General features: G+C 43.6%; 1 protein-coding gene across 5 annotated transcripts in view; it reads right to left on the bottom strand.

The window, feature by feature from the left end:
• LOC126190768 (hepatocyte nuclear factor 4-gamma) overlaps positions 1–27,083 on the bottom strand; it is a 218,508-nt gene that overhangs the window by 142,406 nt on the left and 49,019 nt on the right. For 3 of the 5 annotated variants that reach the window (XM_049931290.1, XM_049931291.1, XM_049931293.1), the window contains exon 2: positions 26,838–26,927. The exons of the other annotated variants lie outside the window; for them this stretch is intronic. In XM_049931290.1, the coding sequence (XP_049787247.1) occupies positions 26,838–26,927 (90 nt within the window). The remainder of the gene's footprint in view (positions 1–26,837; positions 26,928–27,083) is intronic. 5 annotated transcript variants of the gene reach the window in all.

The following is a 27,083-nucleotide window of genomic DNA, read 5'->3' as shown; positions in this document are numbered from 1 at the left end:
TGGACAGTGCAGCTGGACAAAGGCAGTTCTTTGATGGATTCCAAGAAATAAGAAGAGACCGAGACGATGACGTAATGTAGGATGGGGATCCACCTTTAGCAAAGCTTTCAGGAGTAACATAGACGCGTAAGGCTAAAGTCCTAATGTATGGAGAGGTCTTAAAGTCTACTGTATCCAGCAGTGGCTCTGAAATAACTGTTTCGCATGATATGCTGTATGCCCATCGTGTAGTGGCCCCCAAATAATTATATTTGTAAAAAGTTCATGTATAAAGAAGGTTTATAGCAAGATGGCTAGTGATATAGCGCTAAGGGCAGAGTATTCTCCCGTTTAATTAGCTGTCGTAATTTTATCTACACAGATACTGAAAAAACTATAAATATTTTTAAATTGATTATTTTCATTCACAATAGCAGTCAGCAGCCCTCAAAAGGAGAAGTATTATCGTATAACGGTTGTGTATGTTTATAACGATACTTTTTCTTGTAAAAACAGTTGGGGAATACGCCAAAGGGGCCGCCGAAAAACTGGAGTTGTGGGGCTGTTGTTAAAATATTAGTAGTCTCCATGATATTTGGGGCACCATATACAGTTGTATGTAAAAAAATTCTTCTTCTGTCACACGCTGACAAATTTCAATCATCACTATCGTCTACGTATCTAAATCTTGATCTTGTTTATTGTTACGAAGCCTAATATGTAACAATTTTAAATTATGAAGCACATATCTCTTTAATACATACAATAGTAATAGCTCTATTAAGAATAAATTAAAACAAATATACATTAAAAGATAATTTACAGTCTGTGAATAAAGTTACTCTTGTACTTCGTACGTTGCTTCCATTATACATGTATCGATGGGGGTGGAGGGGGAGAGGGGTAAAAGAGCAAGGAGGGGAATCAGGAGTGAAGAACGTAATTATTCGTCTCATACAGCACTCTGCAAGGCTTTCTTTTACAAAGCGCTACGCTCTGTATGCCTTCTCTAAATAGTGAGGTTGTGTGTGAGAACGACGTACTGTGATTACAGGCTAGACGCCTGTTCTGAAAGAAGCCACGTGTGCAAATTTTTAAGGAATATCCTGAGAACAAATGTACAGGATTATTATGCTGCCGGAAGTTGCAAAAAAACTTGTTTCCAGTGTGAGAATTTCCCAGACTAAGGGGAACATTAAGATCGAGGCAAGCTGACACTAACTTTGGGTGCAAGGAGGGGAAAAAACTCTGGAAGGGGATTAACGATTTACAGCGACCATATTAGCGAACTAGTAAAAGGCAAATAGCAGGCGTACCTAAAAACCTTCCCGTTAAATAACATGACTTATCGAGAGGATTATAAAAGTAAGGCTGTTTTAGTAAAGAAGGAAGTATGAAAAATTAGACGGGATCGTCGGGATCGATATTTGAGTGAAACAGAACATGATGTCATGGAGAACAAAACGAAGCATACAAAGGATTGAAGCACTTTAATAAACAAGTAAATATTTTACAACAAAATCCAACATCCGGAAAGGAATAGTTAAAGTACTTTAAATGTTCATGGACTGATTATGAAGAGGAACCGAAACAAACACCAATACCAATTACTTTGTAGATATTATATCCATGAAAAAAGTGATCCAAGAAACAAAAAACAAAGTCACCAGGCACTGACAATACAAACATGAAGTTGATTAAATATATATCTGGATTAACTAAGACAGAATTTTAAATTTTAAGGCTCTTTTTCCGGCTGAGACGACATGGGCTAGACGAAAGCAATGAAGCTTCGGTATGCCTTAAAATAAAGGAAATAAACCATAACCCGAAAATAGCCGAGAAATAATTTTGTTAAATTATTGTTACAAACAGTATGCCAAAATTATAAATAAGAGATTAATACCAACAGTGGAAGCACTTATGTTACAGGTATAACATGGTTTTAGAAAAAGTAGGTCATGTTTGACTATCTTTATACTCCGGGGCGAGTAACTATGAAAAGCAGAGAATTTAAATTACCTTCATATTTTTTATTGATTATGAAAAGGCGTTTGTCAAGGTACACGGAAAATGCTATACAGATCGGTAAAAGAAACGCGATTTCTAATGCATCTGATTACGGCAGTTCGGTCGTTATACAAAAATTATTAAATAAGGATGCGTACTGCAAGAAATTGGGCAGAATCTGTCGATATTAATCAACGAGTTGGAGAAGATTGCCCACTGTCCCCTCAACCATTTCAGTGTTTATACTGACGATATCATTCATAAATGGATAACTATATTAAGTGACACATTAAGAAGTGATAATTTAAATTTCACGACGGCAACATTTGCTGACGATCATCTTATAATAGGAGAATCTGAAGGAAAGCTCCAAATTGCAGTACATAAGTTGAGGTAATCTGCCGCTGGAAACAGAATGAAAATGTCGACAGATAAACACTGATAGCATTTCGAGGACTGGAACAAGTAAGAGCCAAAACTGTGTTAGATCGACAAATAATTGACCAAGTAACAGAGTTTAAATATCTAGGATGCATTTTTAAATTTCCTTAGATGATGTAGAGCTAAAATTGGCCCTATTCAGATATTTCTGAGGAATCATACAATGTGCACTACAACATAGCGCAGGGAAAAAAAAGACGTTAATTAAACTCTACGAAATAATAGCCTTGCCTTTACTGCTGTATGGTAGCGAATGCTGGACCCAAACATCTGATCAATTATGACTGATGGACTCATCATAGACAAAGTTCCTCCGTTTTGTAGCGTTATGCTCGGTCACAACAGAAATACTAATATTATACAATATCTAATAGAAGCCATTACTACTGTAACTGAAAAATAGAGACTGAACTGGAAAGCATGTACAACGTACATCTAAAAATTGTATAATTCAAGCTGCACTATTATATAACCCAACTGGAAAGGGAAAAGTCGGACGTCCGTTAAACAGTTGACAAGACCAACTCTGAGGCGGAACACGCCAAAACGCTCAATCCTTTAAGACTATGACGACTTTCATAGCCTCTTCTTATCAGGTATGTCGCATAATTTTGCAACTACTGTGCAGTATTTTCGTTTTCTTTTTGATCATCGTCATCATCAGAGCGGTTTCACTCTTTAGATGGGTTCTTTTTTCACGTCTCAGGGTGCCATTTTTTACAGCTATATTGTACTGGTCAACAATCTGAATGTCCTGTTAAGATTGCCTGCCATCTCTGCCTAAACCGTCCTCGTCGCGCCTACCTTTAGCTTCCATAATGTATGGTGCCCCAGCCACGAAGCGTAAATACCGTTGGAGACGCCTTGCATCATTTGCTCTGTAATGGGAGCTGTCTGAAACCTCTGTCGGACACTGTCAGTGCTGAAACATTCAGGTAGCTACTGACACACTACTGGCAACTGAACAGGCAACTGTGCCGGGCACTAGACTTCTCAGAAAACAAGCTGTTTGTTCTTGACAACGTGAAGACTTGCCTCAAGGTGTCGACATTACTGCTGTATTTATTTAGGAGGATTAGAAGTGTGCGGCTTCTGGTGACTTTAATTTCTACTTTTTCTGTCAGTAATAACTTTTTTGCCTTTTATAATTAACGCTGCCTTTTTATCTTTATTTCGGTTACCTTTATTTGTGTTGTTTCTAATGTGTTATTCGTGTTGTAATCAAGTTATTGTGTGTTCTTTCGTTATCCTGTTTTGAGTTCCAAGTACAATTCTTTAGCAGCTTGGCTCGTTTCTAAATCTGTAATGCATATGGATTTACTTCTTTCGGAAACATCATCTCTGCACTTATTGCTTCCGGATTTAATTACCAACAAAAATCTCTCAATGTGTTGAAAGCAAAACTATATTTTGAATCAAATCGGCTAAACTGCATTTCTGGTCGATTTTCAAGAATTTAGCTTTCTTTACTTTCGTTGTGATACCCATTTCAAGCGATTACGTCCTAGTCTAGAGTGCATCAGTTCTGAACGTTCCACTACCTTATTAGTGAGTTTCTTCGTGTCACTGGAAAGAAAGTATTTCAGGTAACTGAAACCTTCGATACCATTTCGGCAATTCACAATCAAACTCTCACCTTTCAACTTAACATAGATCTCAGGCTAAGCAACATAACAGTCTGCAGACACAAATTACATTCCAAACAATACAGAGGCGAAAAAATTCAGTGTTCTGCCCTCTTTCTGTTTGTATACAGATACACGATACAGCATCTCTATGTCACGGGCGAAGCCAAAATCTGGTATTGGTAAGTTCAATTGAAACCATTCTCGTGCTGTAATATTTAGGCTGCGTACGCAACCCTCTTAACGCGCACAAGTATACCGCAGTTGTGCCAGTTGTTACATGGAACTCCACTCTCACAAAATTGAGCAGAATAGGCTGAGATTAAGACGACCGGACGAGAATTGATGCGCCCCGCCAGACGTCAAGTATCAAACAGGCGCAAGCACCGCAACCTCAGCCCGTAAGTCTTTCGCAATGCTGTAGATCTGTGGACAATGGCTGAGGACGGATGCCGCGTTTCTTGGTGGCCAATATTTCCTCATTTCACTCTTCTTGATTGTTTCCTTGTGGGACGTTCAAGAGGGCTATTGGACACGCAGTTAATGCTTTGACGTCTTCCAGATCTTCCTCCTAGCTTTGTTTATTCTCAACGTTCCTGTTCAAAATAGCTTGTGCTCTCTGATTAAAAAGCCAAAGCGGTTACGCATATGAAAGTTCGTTTTGACAGCCGGAAGTGCTTCACTACGCACGATACTATTTGATGTGGTATGCTCTTGCCGTATTAATGACCTGAATATTAGCTGACTAAGCTAAAATTTAAGGTGGGTTACGAACAGTGGTATAATTTAGCTTTTACACACACACTATTAATTCCCCTTTTTAATTCCATTCAATGATCACAACAAATTGTTGCCAGCCTGCCGTGTTCGTCCACAATGACCTCCAGATTTTAATAAAACAGAAGCCTTACATTAGCGTACCGTGATTATGACGATCCTATTTTGGCTTAATATTAGGATAATTTTCTGGTTCATTCATATCTGAAGATGGTTATTAAGGGCCGAACTCTATAGTCTGGTGACGGTTTGTTCGTCACCACTGAATGGAATTCTGTACTTCCTGAATCACTGTATCAGTTTGCGACTATGTTGCAGCTTGTAGGCTAATGCTAAAAACTGGTAGATGTTGAAGCCGCGTTAAGAGCCAGAAAAAAATCGGGAATCAACAGGCTAGCGAAGCCTGAACGGTTCTGTATGTAATCTGGGACGTAGCCACTCAGAAATAAAGTAATTTTCTATCGTCCACTGGAACTATCTCACATGCTAACCACTGGTATGTTTCCTCTACAGTTTTCAAACTGTCAGGAAAATTTCTTCCTCTTTCTTCACTGTTTCCAGTAAAGGCCAGTTAAACAACAGCGCTGATAGACTGTAATCCGGAACGCACCTAATTTCATCATGAACATGCCTTTCCTATGTTTCACTTTTATTACTTTTACTCTATTTTTGTAGATAATGACAATCATGTAACAGTACCTACAACCTATCGTTAGTTCACAGTTTTGAAAACCAGGTTCCACTGTACATTCTCTGGGGTTCATGTTTTTCTTACAACAAAGTGACTACAGAATTAGAATGCAAACTTGTGGTTGTCTTCGTTACAGTTGCTTAGTGAAGAAAGCCAAATCGAGGTGCACATATTAAAACTTACTGTTATGACATACTTTCAACGGTTGTGGTTTCTCAAGTACGAGAGAATTCATTTAAACTCTTTGCACGCAGACGTTTAGTGTTAAATTGCTAATAATGTAATCGCATGAAAGTTATCCCTGTAGAGCGCCATTTCACTGATGCACAGCTGCACACCTAACAACGGGAGTTGAAGGTAATTACTGCATTGTTCCCTGCACAAAAAGAGGAGATTTAGAAATACCTCTATCTATATAAATATTTGTAGGTAGAACTATATTGCATGGCGTCTGCCTCAAATCATGATGGAACACGTGAATATCCTGACCAATCATCGAAACCTGACCGCTTGGTGTACTTCATTTTCCACAGGGGGCTAAATGCCTCAGATACCAAATCATCTCCACTAATCCTCCCTCGGAAAAATTGAAAAATGCTGTAATTTAATAATTTATGATACCAATTGTGGTTTCTTCGGCTGACTAAGCGAAGTGGTTGGTATAGTGATCAGGCATTTGGGAAAGTGCAGTTCAAAACTGGCCATCCTAATTCACGTTTTGCGAACTTTCTCTAAATCATTTAAGGCTAATGCCGAGTTGTTGTTGTTGTGGTCTTCAGTCCTGAGACTGGTTTGATGCAGCTCTCCATGCCGAGTTAAATGTGCAGAAATGTGAGTTATGCAGATGAGTAGGAAAACGATCCCGTAATGTTTGAATACCACACTAGTGGTGTGCTGTTTGACACAGTCAACTCAAATGTCTAGGAGTAACGCTGCAAATCGATATGAAATGGAAAGAGCACGTTATTGCAATACTAGGAAAGGCCGTTTCGTTCGACTTCGGTTTATTGGAAGAATTTTAGCAAAATGTGGTTTATCTGTAAAAATTTTTGCGACGCATTCTTGAGCACTGGTTGAGTGTTTCGGACCCCCATCAGGTCGGATCAAAGAAAGACATCGAAGCAATTCAGAGGCGGGCTGCTAGATTCGTTACTGGTAGGTCCGATCAACACGCGAGCGTTACGTAGATGCTTCGTGGACTCTTACGTTCTTTCCGCGATTGAGAAAATTTAGAGAATCGTCACTTCAAGTTGATTGCAGAACGATTCTCCTGCCGCCAACGTAAATTTAGCGTAAGGACAACGAAGATAAGGTAAGAGGAACTGGGACATGTCCAGAAGCATATAGACAGTCATTTTTCCCTCGCTCTGTTTGCGAGTGGGACAGGAATGTAAATGACTAGTAGTGGTAAAAAGTATCCTCCGCTATGCACCATACGTTATCTCGTAGAGTATTTATGTAAATGTACCTGTAGATAGTTCTTTTGAAACGGACCGATAATTACCTGCAACTCTCTCCGTGCGCAGTATGACTTGGTCGTTGACCGGATGTCTAACACTAAGTATCCCCGCTTCTTTCTTTCATATTTTACTGGATAATTTAGGCGATTTAAGCAACTGAGGAACAATGCAACGTTGAATTATAGCGCTAGCTGCTGATACGGAATGTAACCTAATACTTGTGGCATCATGTATACAGGGTGGTCCATTGACCGTGACCGGGCCAAATATCTCACGAAATGAGCGTCAAACGAAAACGCTACAAAGAACGAAACTTGTCTAGCCTGAAGGGGGAAACCAGATGGTGCTATGGTTGGCCCGCTAGATGGCGCTGCCATAGGTCAAACGGGTATCAACTGCTTTATTTTTTAATAGGAACCCCCATTTTTTATTACATATTCGTGTAGTACGTGAAGAAATATGAATGTTTTAGTTGGACCACTTTTTTCGCTTTGTGACGGTGGCGCTGTAATAGTTACAAACATATGGCTCACAATTTTAGACGAACAGTTGGTAACAGGTAGGTTTTTTAAATTAAAATACAGAATGTAGGTACGTTTGAACAATTTATTTCGGTTGTTCCAATATGATACATGTACCTTTGTGAACTTATCGTTTCTGAGAACGCATGCTGTTACAGCGTGATTACCTGTAAATACCACATTAATGCAATAAATGCTCAAAATGATGTCCGTCAACCTGGCATCTGGCAATACGTGTAACGACAGTCCTCTCAACAGCGAGTAGTTCGCCTTCCGTAATGTTCGCGCAAGCTTTGACAATGCGCTGACGCATGTTGTCAGGCGTTGTCGGTGGATCACGATAGCAAATATCCTTCAACTGTCCCCACAGAAAGAAATCCGGGGACGTCAGATCCGGTGAACGTGCAGGCCATGGTATGGTGCTTCGACGACCAATCCACCTGTCATGAAATATGCTATTCAGTACCGCTTCAACCGGACGCGAGCTATGTGCTGGACATCCATCATGTTGGAAGTACATCGCCATTCTGTCATGCAGTGAAACATCTTGTAATAACATCAGTAGAACATTACGTAGAAAATCAGCATACATTGCACCATTTAGATTGCCATCGATAAAATGGGGGCCAATTATCCTTCCTCCCATAATACCGCACCATACATTAACCCGACAAGGTCGCTGATGTTCCACTTGTCGCAGCCATCGTGGATTTTCCCTTCACCAATAGTGCGTATTATGCCGGTTTACGTTACCGCTGTTGGTGAATGACGCTTCGTCGCTAAATAGAACGCGTGTGCAAAAAATCTGTCATCGTCTCGTAATTTCTCTTATGCCCAGTGGCAGAACTGCACGACGTTCAAAGTTGTCGCCATGCAATTCCTGGTGCATAGAAATATGGTACGGGTACAATAGATGTTGATGTAGCATTCTCAACACCGACGTTTTTGAGATTCCTGCACGACATTAGGCGAGTGTACCAGTTTGACTCTTCAGTGTATATTAAGTATCCACGGACATTTACGAAAATTGTAATACTAAGTACATACGTCTCAAATGGATTTTAATGTTAATACGCAAATGGTTAGAGTTACGGCACTGTACATGTTCTCTTCGTTTCATAATTCATTAATATGTACAGATATGCTGCAATCAGAGCGTCCAATCATTGTGTCATGGAACCTTAAATAACCTGGACATCGTAATCCGTTCGGAACTATCTACCAATTACACGCCAATCACTTTAGGACATGAAACGGAATTCGTCCCGAAACAGCACAGTCTGCCACTCATAGTGCTAGAGACGGCGGTCTCATGTCCACCACAGTGTAAGGCGTTATACTGCACAGTCCCTGAAGAATTGAATCCTACGCAATGGCACCAGCTCAACCCGAATAGGTATCGAATAGCTGGCGTGACAAATTCGCAGCCATTACGGCGATTCAAGATAAAACCAAACACTGTGGCACAGGCTGTACGGTCCGTTACGGCCATCGTGATGTGATGGTCACGTTACATGAAACACTGTCATACGGTCTCAGGGCACGACACTCACCTAATCACTGGTGCCACAAGCGTGCCACTGTATTAGCAACAAGCCCTCTACGAGTCGAAATATCAGGTTGTGGCAGAACTTTTCCAGAGACCGTGTATTTCCTCAGGTTTGGACCCTTCACTTGCTGATATTGTCGCTTTTTACGTCCAGGGGGCACGCTGCTCCTTGTTTCCACCTTTGCACTTTTTTTCTGGTCTCTCATTGAGCTTAGCGCACCTATCACACAAAACGGGAAACTGCTGGGCCTACTTGTACGTCATCTCTCTACAGCCTACATCTATGTTTATTGCCGCCAAGTCACCTTACGATGTGTAGGAAAGGGTACCTGTAGTACACTATTCTTTGCCCTCTTCCCTGTCCCATCCGCGAATGGCGCCTGTGAACAATGACTGTCGGTAAAGCTTCGTGTTAGATCTGACTCCTCGTATTTACTCTGTTGTCATTTCGCGAGACGGATGTGGGAGGAAGTAATATGGTGTCCCACTCTTCCCGGAACGTCTTCTCTCGGAATGTCAACAGAAAACCTCTCCGTGATGGACAACGACTGTTGTTGAGTGTGTCTGTAGCACCCTAGCGCCGGCTAAACGATTCCTTGACAAACCGTGCCATATTTATTTCGATCTTCCCTATCTCTTATTTTAATCCAACGTGGTGCAGATCCCAGATGGAGGAGAAATACTCAAGAATCGGTGGAACTAGTATTCCGTAAGCCACTTCTTTCATGAGTTAATTACATTTCCACAAGATTCTTCCTATGACTCAGTCTGGCAGCCGCTTCCCGCACCGTTTGTTTTATGTGGTCATTCAATTTTAGGACGAGCAGCATGGATACTCATTGGCATTTTAAGCTAGTTACAATTTTGTAGCGATTTCTCGTCAATGATGTAGTTGTACATTAGAGGACTTTTTCCATCAATAACTGCGCACTACGTTGCATTTATTTATGTTCAGAGTCAACTGCCAGGCCCTGCAGCAATAATCGATCCTCTGTTGCAGGTCATTCTGCATGTCGACACTGTCTTCTGGAATTGTCACCTTCTTACAGACAACCAAACTATCTGCGAATAGCCTTATGGAGATTCCGAAGTTATCCACTAGACTATTTATATATGTAAGTTACACTGTGAACAATAATGGTCTTATGACACTTTCTTGGGGTACTCTGAAATTACATTTACGTCTGTCGATTTTATTCCGTTAAGGGTGACGTGTTGAGGTCTATCTGCAAGAAAATCTTGAATCCAGTCACAAATCTGTTACGATACTCGGTAAGCTCGTATTTCACTAAGACCGAGTGAAGCTGTATCACATATGTTCCTAGAGTCAAGGAACGCGGCATCAACCTGGGAGTTGGTGTGTGCGGCCCTTCGGACCTCAGAGCTGAGGTTTCACAATATCTGTTTGCAGAAGCCATGTTAATTTTTATAGTCGAGATCTGCATTCTCCATAGACATCATAATACGTGAGCATACAAGACGTTCATTAATTCTGCAACAGATCGATGACGGCGATATAGGCCTATAATAAACTGTATCTGTGCTTTTTTCCAGTCGCTAAGTATCCTTTGTTGCTCCATCGACCTACCATAAACTTTTTGTATGTCCATACTTTTGATTGGACGTCTGGGTGATCACGACCGTTCACTATTTTAAGAAAATAAAGACTACAGCCGTCCTTATGTTGTTATTTAATGCGTAGCTACCAGTTTCGGCTCTACTGCGCGCCTACTTCAGGCCTTGGTTGATGCTGGAGTTACCATGATCCATATACACGACGCATCGGCGGCGAACACAACTGATTTACGCATACTATCTCTGACTGTGATGTCGTCGGAGGTTGGAGAGACCACATCAGATAGTTACAGATACTCTGCGTAAACTAGTTATGTTGGCCACTGATGCGTTGCATATATGGATCGTGATAACTCCTTCAGCATCAACTAAAGCCTGAAGATGGCACATTGAAGCGCCGATACAGGTAGCTACACAATAAACAAGATCGTAAGGACGGCTGTAGGCGTTTCATTTTCTTGCAATACCATAAACTTTTGTTAGACGTGAAGTTAGTTTTTTCGCATGATCTCTGGAGAATCTTACAGATACCGCAACCAATCCAGAAGACTTTCCACTACGAAGCGATTGTAGTTGCTGTCTTGTTCCACGATCAACTGTCTTAACATCTGCCATTTCGGTGTTCGTGCGACGATTGAAAGGAGAAACCGTATTACGATCATCAGCGGCGAAACAGTTCCGGAGAACCGAATTTTAGTATTTCAGCCTTTTCTATGCCATCTTCTGCGTCAATGTCACTATGGTCACTGAGCGACTGGACAGATAACTTCGATTCACTTACTGATCTTACTTAGGAGCAATACTTGAGGGTGTTAAATAGATTGGATGAAGAAAATTTAGTTTCAAATTCACTGAACGCTTCACTCAGCGCTCTCTTTACGAACATTATCGCTTCTTTCAGCGTTAGTTTCTCAGTTGGGCTGATCTCTTGAATCTGCGAAAAAGCTCTTTTTTATGTAGCAAGTTCAACACGACTGTTCAGCCATTTATTTTAGATCAGTTTATACACTACGTGTTCCAGAAATCTTGCGACAGACTTCGTGGGGTTGTAGTGTGTGTTTTGAGCAACAAATCGAGGATAGGAAACCGAGTTCGGGAATATCCAGCAACGCTACAAAACATCGAAGTTGTTGGCACCGCACCTGCCACTGTCCCACCCCTACCGCAGCAATCGCGACTTTGACGGTGACGGACCGTAGATGGAACGTCTCGCATTACTGTTTGTTATTCAGTAGTTTCGGCTGATTGCCAAGCTCACTAGTGGACAAGATGGAGCTAGCTACTGCGTAGACAGGCCTCTATGAATGCGATGGTCGGTTGCGTTGGTGGATGACTGTTTCGGACAGGGGTTTCCATCCAAAATTAATTTATTTTTCTCCTGGTACCCTCTAAAATCTCCAGTCTTTTTCGGTGTGCAGGAGAAAAACTGCAGGTTGAAACCAGCGTATGAAACCGTCACCCACTAACGAAACAACGTCGTATTCATACGAGATAAGGCCTGTCTACGCAGCAGCTAGCTCCATCTTCCCCACTGGTGATCATGGCACTCAATCGCTATCACTGAATAACAAACATTGCGAGACGTTCTGCCTACGGTATGTCAGCGTGCAGTCACCTTTACTGCCTAAGGGGTGGCCTAGTGGCAGGCGCCAGCGCTTAGAACGTCAACGCTCTGTAGCGTCTTTGGATGACGTTTCCAGACACAGATTCCCATTCTCGATTTATTCCTCAAGACAACTTCTACCACCTCGCAAGATTTCTGGGATACTCTGTGCAGCACAAGAAGGCATCGTATGTAGAATCACAACGAACTCCAAAACGCGAGGAATATTTGATTTTTGTAAGACACGTCGACTCAGACGATAGCCAGGTAGCAATGGGAGGGGATGGTAGACTATGCACGGCGATTATCAACAAGTCTGAATGGCATCCTATTCGTGGTAAATGACTATCATATCAGTAGGCTCGACTGGACGTAATTGCTATTTCAACGCTGTTTCCTATTTCACTGTGGGCAGTAGTGCCAGCGTGCGACCCGCTTGTTCAGATGACGTTAGTTGACGCTGGCTGCGTCCTTGGCGGCTGCCATGTGGCAGCAAGCGATCGGAGGATAATGATGCTGCCACTTCAAACGCAGCGTTGCGAAATGTCTGTTTAAACGCTCCCGCGGCCTTGAGACACCTGCCCAACAACCGCTCTGCTGCCACGACATGTCTCGTAAAAACGAGGAAAAAATAAACAGGAAAATAATATATGAAACCTATTGAGTGCTTGTCACTGAAACATGTGTAAGTCATTTATAGTAAGCGCACGACCGACACACCAGATATTTTAGACAAATATAGAAACAATGGTATGCAGTAACTATCATGGAATTTGTCTGAGACGATTTAGCAAAAGAATGCGAGGGTATTTCTGATTGGACGGTGGAATGGGATTTGAGCCGCCGTCTTCCAGAATGCTAGTTCAGTGTCTGCAGTGGTGCGCCTACTCGTCAATTCGCGAGGAACGGACTTCGTATCTCCGTTGTCGTCTTAAGACCGAAGACGAGTTTGGTGTATCTCTCTGTCGTGCCTGATCGTCTCTGTATAATTACTAAATCAGGCTTTGCTCTATCATCCAGAGAATAGTATGATTCGTAAACCGTTCTGCAGGATGTCCCTACAAACTCAAGCGAAATATCACATAAATGAAAAAATGAAACAGCTTTGCTTAAAGAGAAATATTTGCACGCTGCAATATGTACACGATCGTCAGATTAACGAGGCGGCTAGAAATCTGCGACAGTGTGGTTAAGCATTGGAGCTGGCAGGCTGTCCTTGTGCAGTTCTCAAATGGAATTACACGTTGTATAGGTGCGATTCTTTATATTTTCCTCAACCGAGCTGCCAGGTTTTACTACCCTCGCTTGCTTTTTCATGTAGCAGTCATCTATAAGCGGCTTTTAAGCGAACGGAGCATGTATATTCGGTACACTGTGTATGATTTTTTACACTCCTGGAAATGGAAAAAAAGAACACATTGACACCGGTGTGTCAGACCCACCATACTTGCTCCGGACACTGCGAGAGGGCTGTACAAGCAATGATCACACGCACGGCACAGAGGACACTCCAGAAACCGCGGTGTTGGCCGTCGAATGGCGCTAGCTGCGCAGCATTTGTGCACCGCCGCCGTCAGTGTCTGCCAGTTTGCCGTGGCATACGGAGCTCCATCGCAGTCTTTAACACTGGTAGCATGCCGCGACAGCGTGGACGTGAACCGTATGTACAGTTGACGGACTTTGAGCGAGGGCGTATAGTGGGCATGCGGGAGGCCGAGTGGACGTACCGCCGAATTGCTCAACACGTGGGGCGTGAGGTCTCAAACAGTACATCGATGTTGTCGCCAGTGGTCGGCGGAAGGTGCACGTGCCCGTCGACCTGGGACCGGACCGCAGCGACGCACGGATGCACGCCAAGACCGTAGGATCCTATGCAGTGCCGTAGGGGACCGCACCGCCACTTCCCAGCAAATTAGGGACACTGTTGCTCCTGGGGTATCGGCGAGGACCATTCGCAACCGTGTCCATGAAGCTGGGCTACGGTCCCGCACACCGTTAGGCCGTCTTCCGCTCACGCCCCAACATCGTGCAGCCCGCCTCCAGTGGTGTCGCGACAGGCGTGAATGGAGGGACGAATGGAGACGTGTCGTCTTCAGCGATGAGAGTCGCTTCTGCCTTGGTGCCAATGATGGTCGTATGCGTGTTTGGCGCCGTGCAGATGAGCGCCACAATCAGGACTGCGTACGACCGAGGCACACAGGGCCAACACCCGGCATCATGGTGTGGGGAGCGATCTCCTACACTGACCGTACACCACTGGTGATCGTCGAGGGGACACTGAATAGTGCACGGTACATCCAAACCGTCATCGAACCCATCGTTCTACCATTTCTAGACCGGCAAGGGAACTTGCTGTTCCAACAGGACAATGCACGTCAGCATGTATCCCGTGCCACCCAACGTGCTCTAGAAGGTGTAAGTCAACTACCCTGGCCAGCAAGATCTTCGGATCTGTCCCCCATTGAGCATGTTTGGGACTGGATGAAGCGTCGTCTCACGCGGTCTGCACGTCCAGCACGAACGCTGGTCCAACTGAGGCGCCAGGTGGAAATGGCATGGCAAGCCGTTCCACAGGACTACATCCAGCATCTCTACGATCGTCTCCATGGGAGAATAGCAGCCTGCATTGCTGCGAAAGGGGGATATACACTGTACTAGTGCCGACATTGTGCATGCTCTGTTGCCTGTGTCTATGTGCCTGTGGTTCTGTCAGTGTGATCATGTGATGTATCTAACCCCAGGAATGTGTCAATAAAGTTCCCCCTTTCTGGGATAATGAATTCACGGTGTTCTTATTTCAATTTCCAGCAGTGTATATAGAGATTTTTTTGCCTTTGAAAAGCATATATAGTGTTCTCGCATGTTCTTGGAATGTCTGTTTATTACGTGACACAAATTATTGTACATACGGACGAGATGATTCGAAGTGCAGGGCAACATACATTTGCCGAAACAGGTAATTTGAATAAACGTTCTACTAACGCATCGTGGCATTTTGAAGTTCGTTATTTCTACTGTCACGTCAACTTAGATCGCCCCCAGAGTGGAATAATGTCACCCATATATGAAATCTTAATCGCTGTGAGGATTTGTGGCTAGTTGTGCTTCACGTAACTACAAAAGCGAGTGTATGTGTATCGCGCGTGTTGCAAAAAAGTAGCTGACTAATTTGAAAAATCTGGCGGCGAATTATATTATCACCTGACCCATCAGCCTTAGCGTGCGCGTTACAGAACCGTGGCGGCGGTCTTCCGGTTCTCTTAGCGGAGTGTGTACGTGTATGGGCGCTGGCAAAGCCTCAGGGCCTACCTACGGCTGGCAGCTGGCCAGACCATTACGTCGGACTGCCGAGCCGGCATTAGGACGCGTGCTCTGTCGTTCTAAATGAGTCGCGCTGCCCCTCCGTGTCGTTGCCACTACGACAGAACTTCACGGGCCCTCCAAGACAGTACAGCGCATTTTGATTACCGATACAATATGCCATATCACTCCGCACATTTCGCAACTATTGCGCCGTTCATATACACTCCTGGAAATTGAAATAAGAACACCGTGAATTCATTGTCCCAGGAAGGGGAAACTTTATTGACACATTCCTGGGGTCAGATACATCACATGATCACACTGACAGAACCACAGGCACATAGACACAGGCAACAGAGCATGCACAATGTCGGCACTAGTACAGTGTATATCCACCTTTCGCAGCAATGCAGGCTGCTATTCTCCCATGGAGACGATCGTAGAGATGCTGGATGTAGTCCTGTGGAACGGCTTGCCATGCCATTTCCACCTGGCGCCTCAGTTGGACCAGCGTTCGTGCTGGACGTGCAGACCGCGTGAGACGACGCTTCATCCAGTCCCAAACATGCTCAATGGGGGACAGATCCGGAGATCTTGCTTGCCAGGGTAGTTGACTTACACCTTCTAGAGCACGTTAGGTGGCACGGGATACATGCGGACGTGCATTGTCCTGTTGGAACAGCAAGTTCCCTTGCCGGTCTAGGAATGGTAGAACGATGGGTTCGATGACGGTTTGGATGTACCGTGCACTATTCAGTGTCCCCTCGACGATCACCAGTGGTGTACGGCCAGTGTAGGAGATCGCTCCCCACACCATGGTGCCGGGTGTTGGCCCTGTGTGCCTCGGTCGTATGCAGTCCTGATTGTGGCGCTCACCTGCACGGCGCCAAACACGCATACGACCATCATTGGCACCAAGGCAGAAGCGACTCTCATCGCTGAAGACGACACGTCTCCATTCGTCCCTCCATTCACGCCTGTCGCGACACCACTGGAGGCGGGCTGCACGATGTTGGGGCGTGAGCGGAAGACGGCCTAACGGTGTGCGGGACCGTAGCCCAGCTTCATGGACACTGTTGCGAATGGTCCTCGCCGATACCCCAGGAGCAACAGTGTCCCTAATTTGCTGGGAAGTGGCGGTGCGGTCCCCTACGGCACTGCGTAGGATCTTACGGTCTTGGCGTGCATCCGTGCGTCGCTGCGGTCCGGTCCCAGGTCGACGGGCACGTGCACCTTCCGCCGACCACTGGCGACAACATCGATGTACTGTGGAGACCTCACGCCCCACGTGTTGAGCAATTCGGCGGTACGTCCACTCGGCCTCCCGCATGCCCACTATACGCCCTCGCTCAAAGTCCGTCAACTGTACATACGGTTCACGTCCACGCTGTCGCGGCATGCTACCAGTGTTAAAGACTGCGATGGAGCTCCGTATGCCACGGCAAACTGGCTGACACTGACGGCGGCGGTGCACAAATGCTGCGCAGCTAGCGCCATTCGACGGCCAACACCGCGGTTCCTGGTGTGTCCGCTGTGCCGTGCGTGTGATCATTGCTTGTACAGCCCTCTCGCAGTGTCCGGAGCAAGTATGGTGGGTCTGACACACCGGTGTCAATGTGTTCTTTTTCCATTTCCAGGAGTGTACATGTTATCAACACTCTTACTTCCACAAATGAGATAAAATTGTAACAAGGCGGCTGTTATACAGGTTGATAAGCTTCGCGCGTCATGACCATTAGCTGTTGAACTTTGATCAGTTTAAAATAGCAGTGACTTGGGGAATGCCATAGTTTGCAACGAATTTTGGATTAATTAGCGGTCATCATAAGCTCCACTATCTAAACTGGATTTAGAACATTAATACAGACCTTGGCCTGTTGATGAAAAACCATTTAACTAAGTGCAGCGCCCATGCAAGGTGCACCGCCATTGGGCTTGCTGACGCTAGATCCTCTTGCGTCACTATCTATGGCTGAGCAGAGAGTGTAAAAGGGGCAGTGAAGCAAATGTCTCATCGTCTGCTCAGCACAATATCCACAGGATACGTCTTGGTCATCAGCCTCCATTTTCATTTTTGACATGGCAGTTTTACTTCGGTCAGTTCGTACGCGAAGACGATTAAGTAATATGCATGTTGGCGTCTATTTCAGTGGTGTCCAATTACGTCGAGCTCTGCCTTGCCAGTGTTGAAGTCTCTTTTCTGTCTTTAATTTCACTAAGGGGCGGTACTTGAGAAAGCTTTTCGTGCTGCAAAGACGGTGAGCAACAGGTTCCGGACCCGAAGTGGGTGTTTGTCACCAGTGCTCACTTTGCTCCTTTCGAATTTGGCCGCTATTATTCATTTGAGGTCGAGTGGAGCTACTCCTTCCAGAACTTCGATCTGCTCCATTCGAGATGGCGTCAACCATCCTGCCACTTGGCGGCAAGGCTGGTGTGAATCAATGACAACCTGTTTCGAGTGTGTCGATCAAAACCACCAGGAGAAGCACATTTTCCTGCCAAGTAGTACAACGCTACGGCAGACTAAGTGCATGTGAACTTGCTACTCACTTGTGCAGATTAAAATCTGCTTGCTGTAATAGCCTTTGTATTGTGAAACACACGTATCACCATATGGAAGCAAGATTTGCCTGGAAAACTACATCGAAACATAGTAATCAGTATACTAATAAACGCATCTGTTGATGCTAAAAAGCGTGTCAACACAAGCTCACGAGAGGGAGGAAAGGCACTCAACGTTAGTGTTAACGCTCGACCGCCTAGAAAGTCGTTAGAGTACGATCTCGTACTGGACAATGATGGCGACAAAAAAATGTGCCGGCACCTTTTCAAAGGAACCATCATGGCATTCGACTAAATCGATTTATGTGATATCTAGGCGCGGATGGACGGATGGGGTTTTGATTGTCGCTTCTCCAGGATGAGTGAGGCTAACAAACATCTTAACCGATGCTCAGTGCATCACGAAAGCAGGGGCGACAACAGTCACAATACCGCACTGATCAGTGAATATAACAGAGGAACAGAGACAGCCCGAGGACTTTCTCAACGATGTTTGGTTCCACCAAATGGTTACAAGCTGCCTAATGGATTCTCAAAATCCCTGGCTGTCAGAGGGGTAGAAACATGCGGATAAATGTGTAGTGTACAAACAAAACACATTCTACCAGTACTTGGGTTCTTTCACCCTCAAATGTTCGGTGCACTTAAATATACTCTCCCAAGTATTTTTATTGTATTTCATCCAAGCAGTCTTGGAAACACAAAAGAGACTCGAATTCTATATTTTTCCACTTTTACGTCCATTTAAACCAAGATTATTAACTCATTTCACTGTTATGAAACTGCTAACATATATACGTCATCAACATGTTAAGTAACAAAAGAAAGAAAAGAAGTTATACTTCCTATTTTGAAGAGTTTTCCTCGTATACACTAAGATATATTTGGTCTCTCTCTACTTAATAGTTTTATGTTGCCCCTCTAATAGTGAATTCTAACTCTCCTTTATAAAGTGCATGCTGTTATAACAACAGTCCACCATATCAAGAGTATGTTTTCCAAACGAAAGCTTATTCCTTGACTTTCCAAACGAAAGCTTATTCCTTGACTTACGGTAGTATGTTTGTAGAATCAATTGCGTGTAGCTTTCCTTGAATTACATATTTCTGTGAGCTAGAACGCAGTACAGATATATGATGAACAATTTTCATCTTACGTTATTTTATGGCTGAAAATACGAAGTTAGCAAATAGCAAGTATAAATAGTCAATAACGGTTCCCTTATACGCCAACGATTCTATGCATTCCAGATTTACCCTCTATACATGTAATTCATACCATAATCGATTTGTTGCAAATAAATTCTAAAATGCCTAGATAGAGTAAATCGGATATTACCAAACGCCATCAGACAGTGTTTTTCTGTGCTACTTCGATGAACGGCTATCCTTAGATGCGAATAAGAAATTCGAGGGTAATGCGTGATCGTCCGAGGATTTCATTCGCCCTATGTGTAATAATATACTTTTTAATTAGATATACACATGCTATGAGAGCATATTTATCCTACATTTAACAGTTTAATATGACGTATGTTTTCAACACGTGGGCGTTTCTGAGGTTGCTCTTTTCATTCCGCTTGCGAGGTTGGAATACGCATTTCGCTCTCCGATACTGTACCTTGTGGTACACATGATGTGAAACTGGTGCTAGTTACGTAGTTTATGAATTAGTTATACACCTGCACCTTTAGCACATAAGCAACTAACTACGAGTACATTCTAAAAATTTCATTCCAAATGTTCGACAATTATACATCGGACATACGCCACATGACTCTTCGATGATTAGTTAACAAGTGCATGGCTATTTACAGTAAGCCTCCTAATATTTCAAAGCATTTGCACTAGATTTTTCAGTTTTAAACACAAAGATGGATCATCGCAGTGTGTAACGTTACTAAAATACCACAACACATATTACAAGAGTAAACGTCTTTAGTTTTGATGGCGTTACCTATGCCTGGTTGCTGTTCCTAAGTTATGTTCTTTATTCACAAACATCACTTTTCATAATTAGGCACAGTGTCGATGCTGTAACTAGCAGAGAAATTCGTAAACAATAGAATATAAATGCCTGTGAAAATATTTGTAGATACTTTCTTTTTTCCTACCTGCTACTGAGTTTATATATTTTACTTTGTGATAGCTATGTTATGTTTTTAGTAACGCAATCAGTTTTTCGACTGCATTTCTGAAAGATTTTCTTTTATAAACTGGAACAAATTAAAAGTAAGATGTCCCATGTAACGAAAAGTGTCTACTCTTTAGAGGTAGACACAGAAAAATTGCTCAGAAAACGAAACCGTTAGTCCTGTTCTCGGGCAACTTACGCCGCGATACCGTTTTACGTAACTTCGTCGCAGCCAAGCACAGCGTATGTGGTTCAAGGTGAAACATGTGCTCCCTGTGACTGGCAGAACGTTATCAGTATCACATTTTGGCGTTCAGTTTGTAAGAACTGGCCCATTCACATATTTTTCTCACAACAGCAATGAAAGTGAAAACATTTTTATTCGTTATCACATCACCTCCCTGAATGAATCATCCCGACTTCTGCTTGCAACGATTTAGTTCAACCACGGATAATTCAGCAAAGGTAGATTTAAACCCCCTCCTGCTCTAACCAAATAGCAACATATTCCAGATTGAAACCTGAATTTCACATCTGAACTAAAATCCGTACTCATGAGCGCGATTTCATGGAGAGTTAATTTTTTTTCACACGTGCCTAGTGGCTGAGAAGGAAACACGAGAACGTAAACAGCTAAGAGCTAAAGTTTCGTGACTACAAAAAAATGGCTCTGAGCACTATGGGACTTAACAGCTGTGGTGATCAGTCCCCTAGATCTGAGAACTACTTAAACCTAACTAACCTAAGGACATCACACAACACCCAGTCATCACGAGGCAGAGAAAATCTCCGACCCCGCCGGGAATCGAACCCGGGAACCCAGGCGCGGGAAGCGAGAACGCTACCGCACGACAACGAGCTGCGGACTTCGTGACTACACAACTAAATATTCATGCTTTAAAATGTGTGCTACTGTAGTAAAGGGAAAGGAGGGGAGGGAGGGAGGGAGGGAGGGAGGGAGGGAGAGGGAGGGAGAGAGAGAGAGAGAGAGAGAGAATTGAGCCAGAACTTAAGGTGAGCATAAAAAACAGTTTGTTCACATAACAGCATAACAGAAGACTCAGATAAATAGGAACCTGAGGAGGGTGAGTTATGTATTGAGAAAGTGTTCTAACTGCCACGTGCAAAATTATTTGCTATTATTTGTAAGCTGAAGCTGGCTTCAGTGCACAAATGACTTCTGCGAGTGACAAGCTACGGTTTACTGAGGACACTGTAAATCTGTGAGAGAAGGAAAAAGACTTGCAGGAACAAGGAAGGAAAGGAGATTGAGTTTAACGTCCTGACATCGAGGTCATTAGTGACTGAACACAAGCTCGGATTGTGTCAAGGATGGCGAACGAAATCGGCCATGTTCCTTGCAGGAACAGTTGTCTTGATAGGAAGTTGTATGACGAACACCAACAGAGTGAAACTAAGTTAATGGAATGTAGTCGAATTAAATCACATGATGCCGACAGAAGTAAGTTGGGAAATAAGACATTGAAAGTAGTCGCTGAAACTTGCTATTTGGGCAACAAAATAACTGACGACCGGCAACAACAAGAAACGCGTTTCTGAAAAATAAAAGTTCTTTAACATCGAATGTAAATTCAAGTATTTTCTGGATTTATACATATACGTTGTATCCCTGTACGAAAGTGAAACTTTGATGACAAGCAATTCAGACAATAAGAGAATATAAGCTTCTGAAATTTGATGCTACAAAAGACTGTTGAAGATTAGATAGGTAGATCGAATAACTAATGTGGCGGTACAGAATCGATTGGGGTGGGGTGAGGGGGGGGGGGGAGGGGGGGAGAGAAGAAATTTGTGGCACAAAGTACTTAAAAAAGGGACCGATTGGTAAGATACATTCTGAGGAATGAAGGAATAGTCAGTTTGGTAATGCAAGGAATGTGAGGAGGACGGGGGAAGGGGGAGGGGTGTTAAAACTGCAGAGGCAGACCAAGGCTTGAATACAGTCAGCAGGTTCAAGATGACGTAGGCTGCAGATGTTATTCAAAGGCGAAGGTGGCTGCATAGGATGAGCGTGAAGAGCCTAATCATATCATCTACAAACTGAAGACCACAACAACGCATCAATCCGTCAATCTACTAAAAATCTCCAGACGGGCAGCTGTTTCACAAACAACAGATCCAGCACAGACTACTACCTGCAGTGAAGAATTTACAAGTGATTCGTTCATCTCTTCGTCCTTCCCCAAACCGCACTTCATCACTAAGGCATTTACCTATCGAATGTTGAGGTACTCCACACCCCCCCTTCCCCCCAATGCCAGAATTAATTGCGTCAACATCGGAACTAATTGCTGCGGCAGCATTTCGATACAAGGAACTTTTCACCTCTTGACAATGGTCGAGGAGTACTTGGTGGATCGTAAACCACTTGAACGGCTGGAAGCCCGAGAGAATTTTACAAGATAACCTTATGCACACAGCGTATTGGTCAAGAGGTAAGCTCTAACCGGAACACATCAGTCAGGACCCTCAAAGAAGAAAAATATTCTGACATTTTTCGCACATTAAAAGTGTGTATCCTTTTATCTCCTGTATCAATCCTGGTAAGTTATAGACAAACGTTGTAACACTCCACATATACATTTTAACGACCCACGATAAGAATTACTAACAAGTATACAAAACTCAAATTTAACTAATGATGAAGATAGCACAAGTTACAAAATCTCCTGGCGTCAAGAGGGACTTCAGGAACATGATTCAGAGCGTGCGACTGCAACACAGCTTTGTGTTTGAAAGTCAAACGCCCATAATGGAATAGCTGCAAACATATGAAATCAGGCACCACCGAAGGACGCCGACAATTGTGCGACCAGACAGAGCAGAACAGAAATATACGATGGAAAAAAATGGGCAAAATGTATCTTTCATTTTCTTGACATATTCAGCCGCCTCGTAACTGATTTGAAGCTATCCTCCGTATCTTCCCATACGGTGCTAATCGTTTCCTCTGCCTAATGGTTCAAAAATGGTTCAAATGGCTCTGAGCACTGTGGGACTTAACATCTGTGGTCATCAGTCCCCTAGAACTTAGAACTACTTAAACCTAACTAACCTAAGGACATCACACACATCCATGCCCGAGGCAGGATTCGAACCTGCGACCGTAGCGGTCACGCGATTCCAGACTGAAGCGCCTAGAACCGCACGGCCACACCGGCCGGCCTCTGCCTAATACCCAAAACACCAGCAATAGTCCGTTACTCGTGTTGCAGTACTGTCGGTCCTTACAAATTTTTCCGATTTCAGTGGCAAGTAAACTTGTGCAAAAGACTTCTGACTAATCGGCGCCATCTTTCGCAGAGGGCTTTTCCGCAGACTTGTGAGGGGACTTTAAAAAGCAAATTACATGTGTCGTCCCACGCTAAGATCATTGCACAAGTAAAGTGTCGCACGGTCAGAAGAGAGCACTAGTTCTGGATTTCCAGCAGAGTCAGCTCTGCCGCGGAACGTGCAACAGGTGCATCACATCACGGTGTGCGGTTGAAATGGCGCGACAACTGCTACAGTATACCAAAGTTGAAGTACGCGGGAAAATATGATTATTGTGGGCAGAATGTCTAAATACCACACAGATTCACTGTGAAATTCTGGCGGTATATACACCAAATGCAATGTCACGTTCACCCACAGTGAGAAGGTGCTAACAATTTGACAGGCCTGCACAGACATCGATGACGCTGGTCGTTAAGTCCAAATCGTGCAACATCAATTTCCATCTTTTCCATAAGTTGAAAGAATATCTGTGAGGAAAAGGCTGAGGACGTTCACACAGCGGTTCTCAAATGGCTCCGTGGCCAACGAGCAAATTCCTGTCGTCAAGGAATTGAAGGATTGGTAGAACGTTTCGATAGTTGTTTACAGAGGCTTGGAGACTGTTGAAACGGTGTCGTGTAACTTCTGTGTGTAATACAGTATTAAATAAAAGTTACTTGGCGGGCTGCAATAACGTGTAACTTACTTTTTGACGTCTCCTTTTAGAAGTCTGAACAATTTGGGAAAACAGTTTCATGAGATACCAAACGAGCTCTTTTGACGAGGAAACCATTCTCTATGGCACCCTGTTTATTTTTTTTACATTCTTTGACAGTTAAATCTTAAAGACATGTATTGTTTACCCTCTTCGGTCTGCCTTAACGAATATTACTTAATAATTTGCATGTAAATAAGTTATACACAACTGCAACCAGTAACTTTTTTGAATAATAATGCTTTATTCCATAAACCGGTTTTCAAACCTTTTCAGGTTCATCTTCAGATGGTTTCGGGAGGATCCGGGAAGTTACATCATTACTGGTAGTAGCATAATGCTGGGTGCTGGTTCTATGGCCGAAAGATGGGTCATACTTTAATGTATCGCCATGACTATAGCTTATCTGTCGATATGGATGTAAATTTAGTTTTTACTTACTGTGACAGTATAGGCGGCTTTTTTCGGATGTGTCTGCGTCCATGTCACAGTAAGTAAAAACTAAATTTACATCCATATCGACAGATAAGCTATAGTCATGGCGATACATTAAAGTATGACCCATCTTTCTGCCATAGAACCAGCACCCAGCATTATGCTACTACCAGTAATGATGTAACTTCCCGGATCCTCCCGAAACCATCTGAAGATGAACCTGAAAAGGTTTGAAAACCGGTTTATGGAATAAAGCATTATTATTCAAAAAAGTTACTGGTTGCAGTTGTGTATAACTTATTTACATTCAGTATACAGTCACGGTTCTAAAATATCCGTAATGGATAAGCATAATTACTTAATAATGGTTTGGCAATCTTTAGCAGTGCACATGATAGTGCCATAAAAGCCTAATCCGGATAGTACTAAAGGTAAACATAATACACAATCAAACGGCGTTTTACTTTTTTAAAAAGTATTACACGATTCTGGCTCAACGTCATCGAAAACTTGTTTTTTATGACTTCCTTCACTCGACTATCTTACGTTACTTTACTTTTAACTCTGTGTCTGACAGCCATCTTTGGAAACGGTTACTGAAAGACGCGCCAGAGTATTTTGACTTCTGGTGTATGAATAGTTAACATGTTGCTGTAGCATGGGCGCCCGAAGAAACTTTCCAGAGGGAAGCGGGACTCTAAAATTGCCATTTGTGATATAAATGAGTTGGTCAGTGTCGAGACGTGACATGCCACAAGAACTAAATTTTACAGTCGACACGAAAAAGTTATCTTATTCCGGAGAATTGATGGTTATCCTTCACTTTTAGTAGTGTACGAGAATTCTGTAATGAATATAAACTCTGTATACCAGACTCCATAAGTGAAAACGGTTTGGCGAGGTGTGGCGGTAGTGAGGGTGGGGGGTATGTGTTGTAGATACTGGCGCTACTGTAGGATAACAGGTGCCCAGAGCAAACTTAGAGTTTGCGCCCCCACCATTTCCCCCACCTGAAATCTCCCAATTTTTTGTTTGAACATCATCGGTAGTTGGCCGGTTTATTGAGATCAACATGACTTTACGCTGAAGTAACAGCTATAGGTACCGAGAATTCATTTTTCTATGATGGATCGAAAGATGGAATAACACAGCTCAAATTTGCATTGCTTGCAAAAATAACTCGGGTCCGTTTTCAGTTTCATTGCTGATCAATGGAAAGCTGTAAGAAACCCAACAATAAAAGCACTCTCTTAGCGTTGCCTCTCTTGGTTTAACGAGAGTGGCTGCACCATGTGGGTAAAACCAAGAACCGAGCCTCTCTGTCAGGGAGAGGTAGGTCTTGCAGAATTGTTGCTGAACACAGTCCTGTCCGAAAGTCTTCAAGATTCGCTTTCGTACACTTCCGACCCCTTCCCATTTTAGCGCCCTCCAATCTGTTTTCCTTTTCTTCCCCGTCCCTCTTTGCCCCTCACTTTCTCCTTTTGTCTTTCGACATTTCTGGCTATTTTCGCCTGTCACAAAACTGCAGCCCCACCACCTCCCACGGGACTCGGGCCCAAGACACACGCCCCGGCTGCCGTATCCTATAGTCAGAGTCACTAACGATGTCGGTTCGCGGAGGTCTAGGCACCATCGGGAACCGCACAGTTACCTGTTCCAAACGACAGCTGTTGTGCGCCCAAAATATGTGATTTTCGCTTGAAAAAAATCGTGTATTCCGCAAATTGTCTCCCTTGTTTATGCAGAATTTGTCGCTTACTACTCCAACAGTGATGACAACTCACAATAAATGGAACAAAAATTCACCAAATAACTGGCTACGATACCGTTTAAGGTTCGCATTGGTTACAACACTCACAGCAGAGTGTTTAGAACACTACTGAACGCCCAGTGGCTGTCTGAGAATGCGTGACTTAGATGCGCAGAACAAGCCTACACACGACCGCCATCGTTCGTGACTCCAACTGTAGTTACGCCACTGGGTATAGGCAGCAGCATGGGTAATCTAACAGATCACGCGTAGCTTGGATGTAATCATCATGGACGAAAGAACTCCTGCTCACTCGAGGAGCTACAAATGGTTCCGCCGCAGTATAAACACGTGATTAGCGAAGACGCTGTCGCAGCAATTACAGAGAACACCTACGGTGAGATCGCTTAATTGCAGTAACAGCCACAGTACCTGTGTCGCTCGAAGTCTGCGAATCTTCCAAGAAGAGGGGCGGTGATACAGACGACGCACGTAACGTCGACATTGCGGTTGACGCCGGTCCTAAGTGATGGAATAAACCGATTACGTACTACACCAAAAAGCACAGCTGTCATGCAGGTGGAGTGGTTTAAGGGAATTGATGACGCAGCTAGTTGGAGGTGGAAGCGCCGCGTGTATTAGCAGTCGCGACGCGGGGACGGAGGAGGGAGGGCCATC

The sequence above is a fragment of the Schistocerca cancellata genome, chromosome 6 (genome assembly GCF_023864275.1).
Source record: "Schistocerca cancellata isolate TAMUIC-IGC-003103 chromosome 6, iqSchCanc2.1, whole genome shotgun sequence".
NCBI classification, from domain to species: Eukaryota; Metazoa; Arthropoda; class Insecta; order Orthoptera; family Acrididae; genus Schistocerca; species Schistocerca cancellata.
Note: the sequence above shows the minus strand (reverse complement) of the source record. Positions and strands in the feature narration are given on the sequence as shown.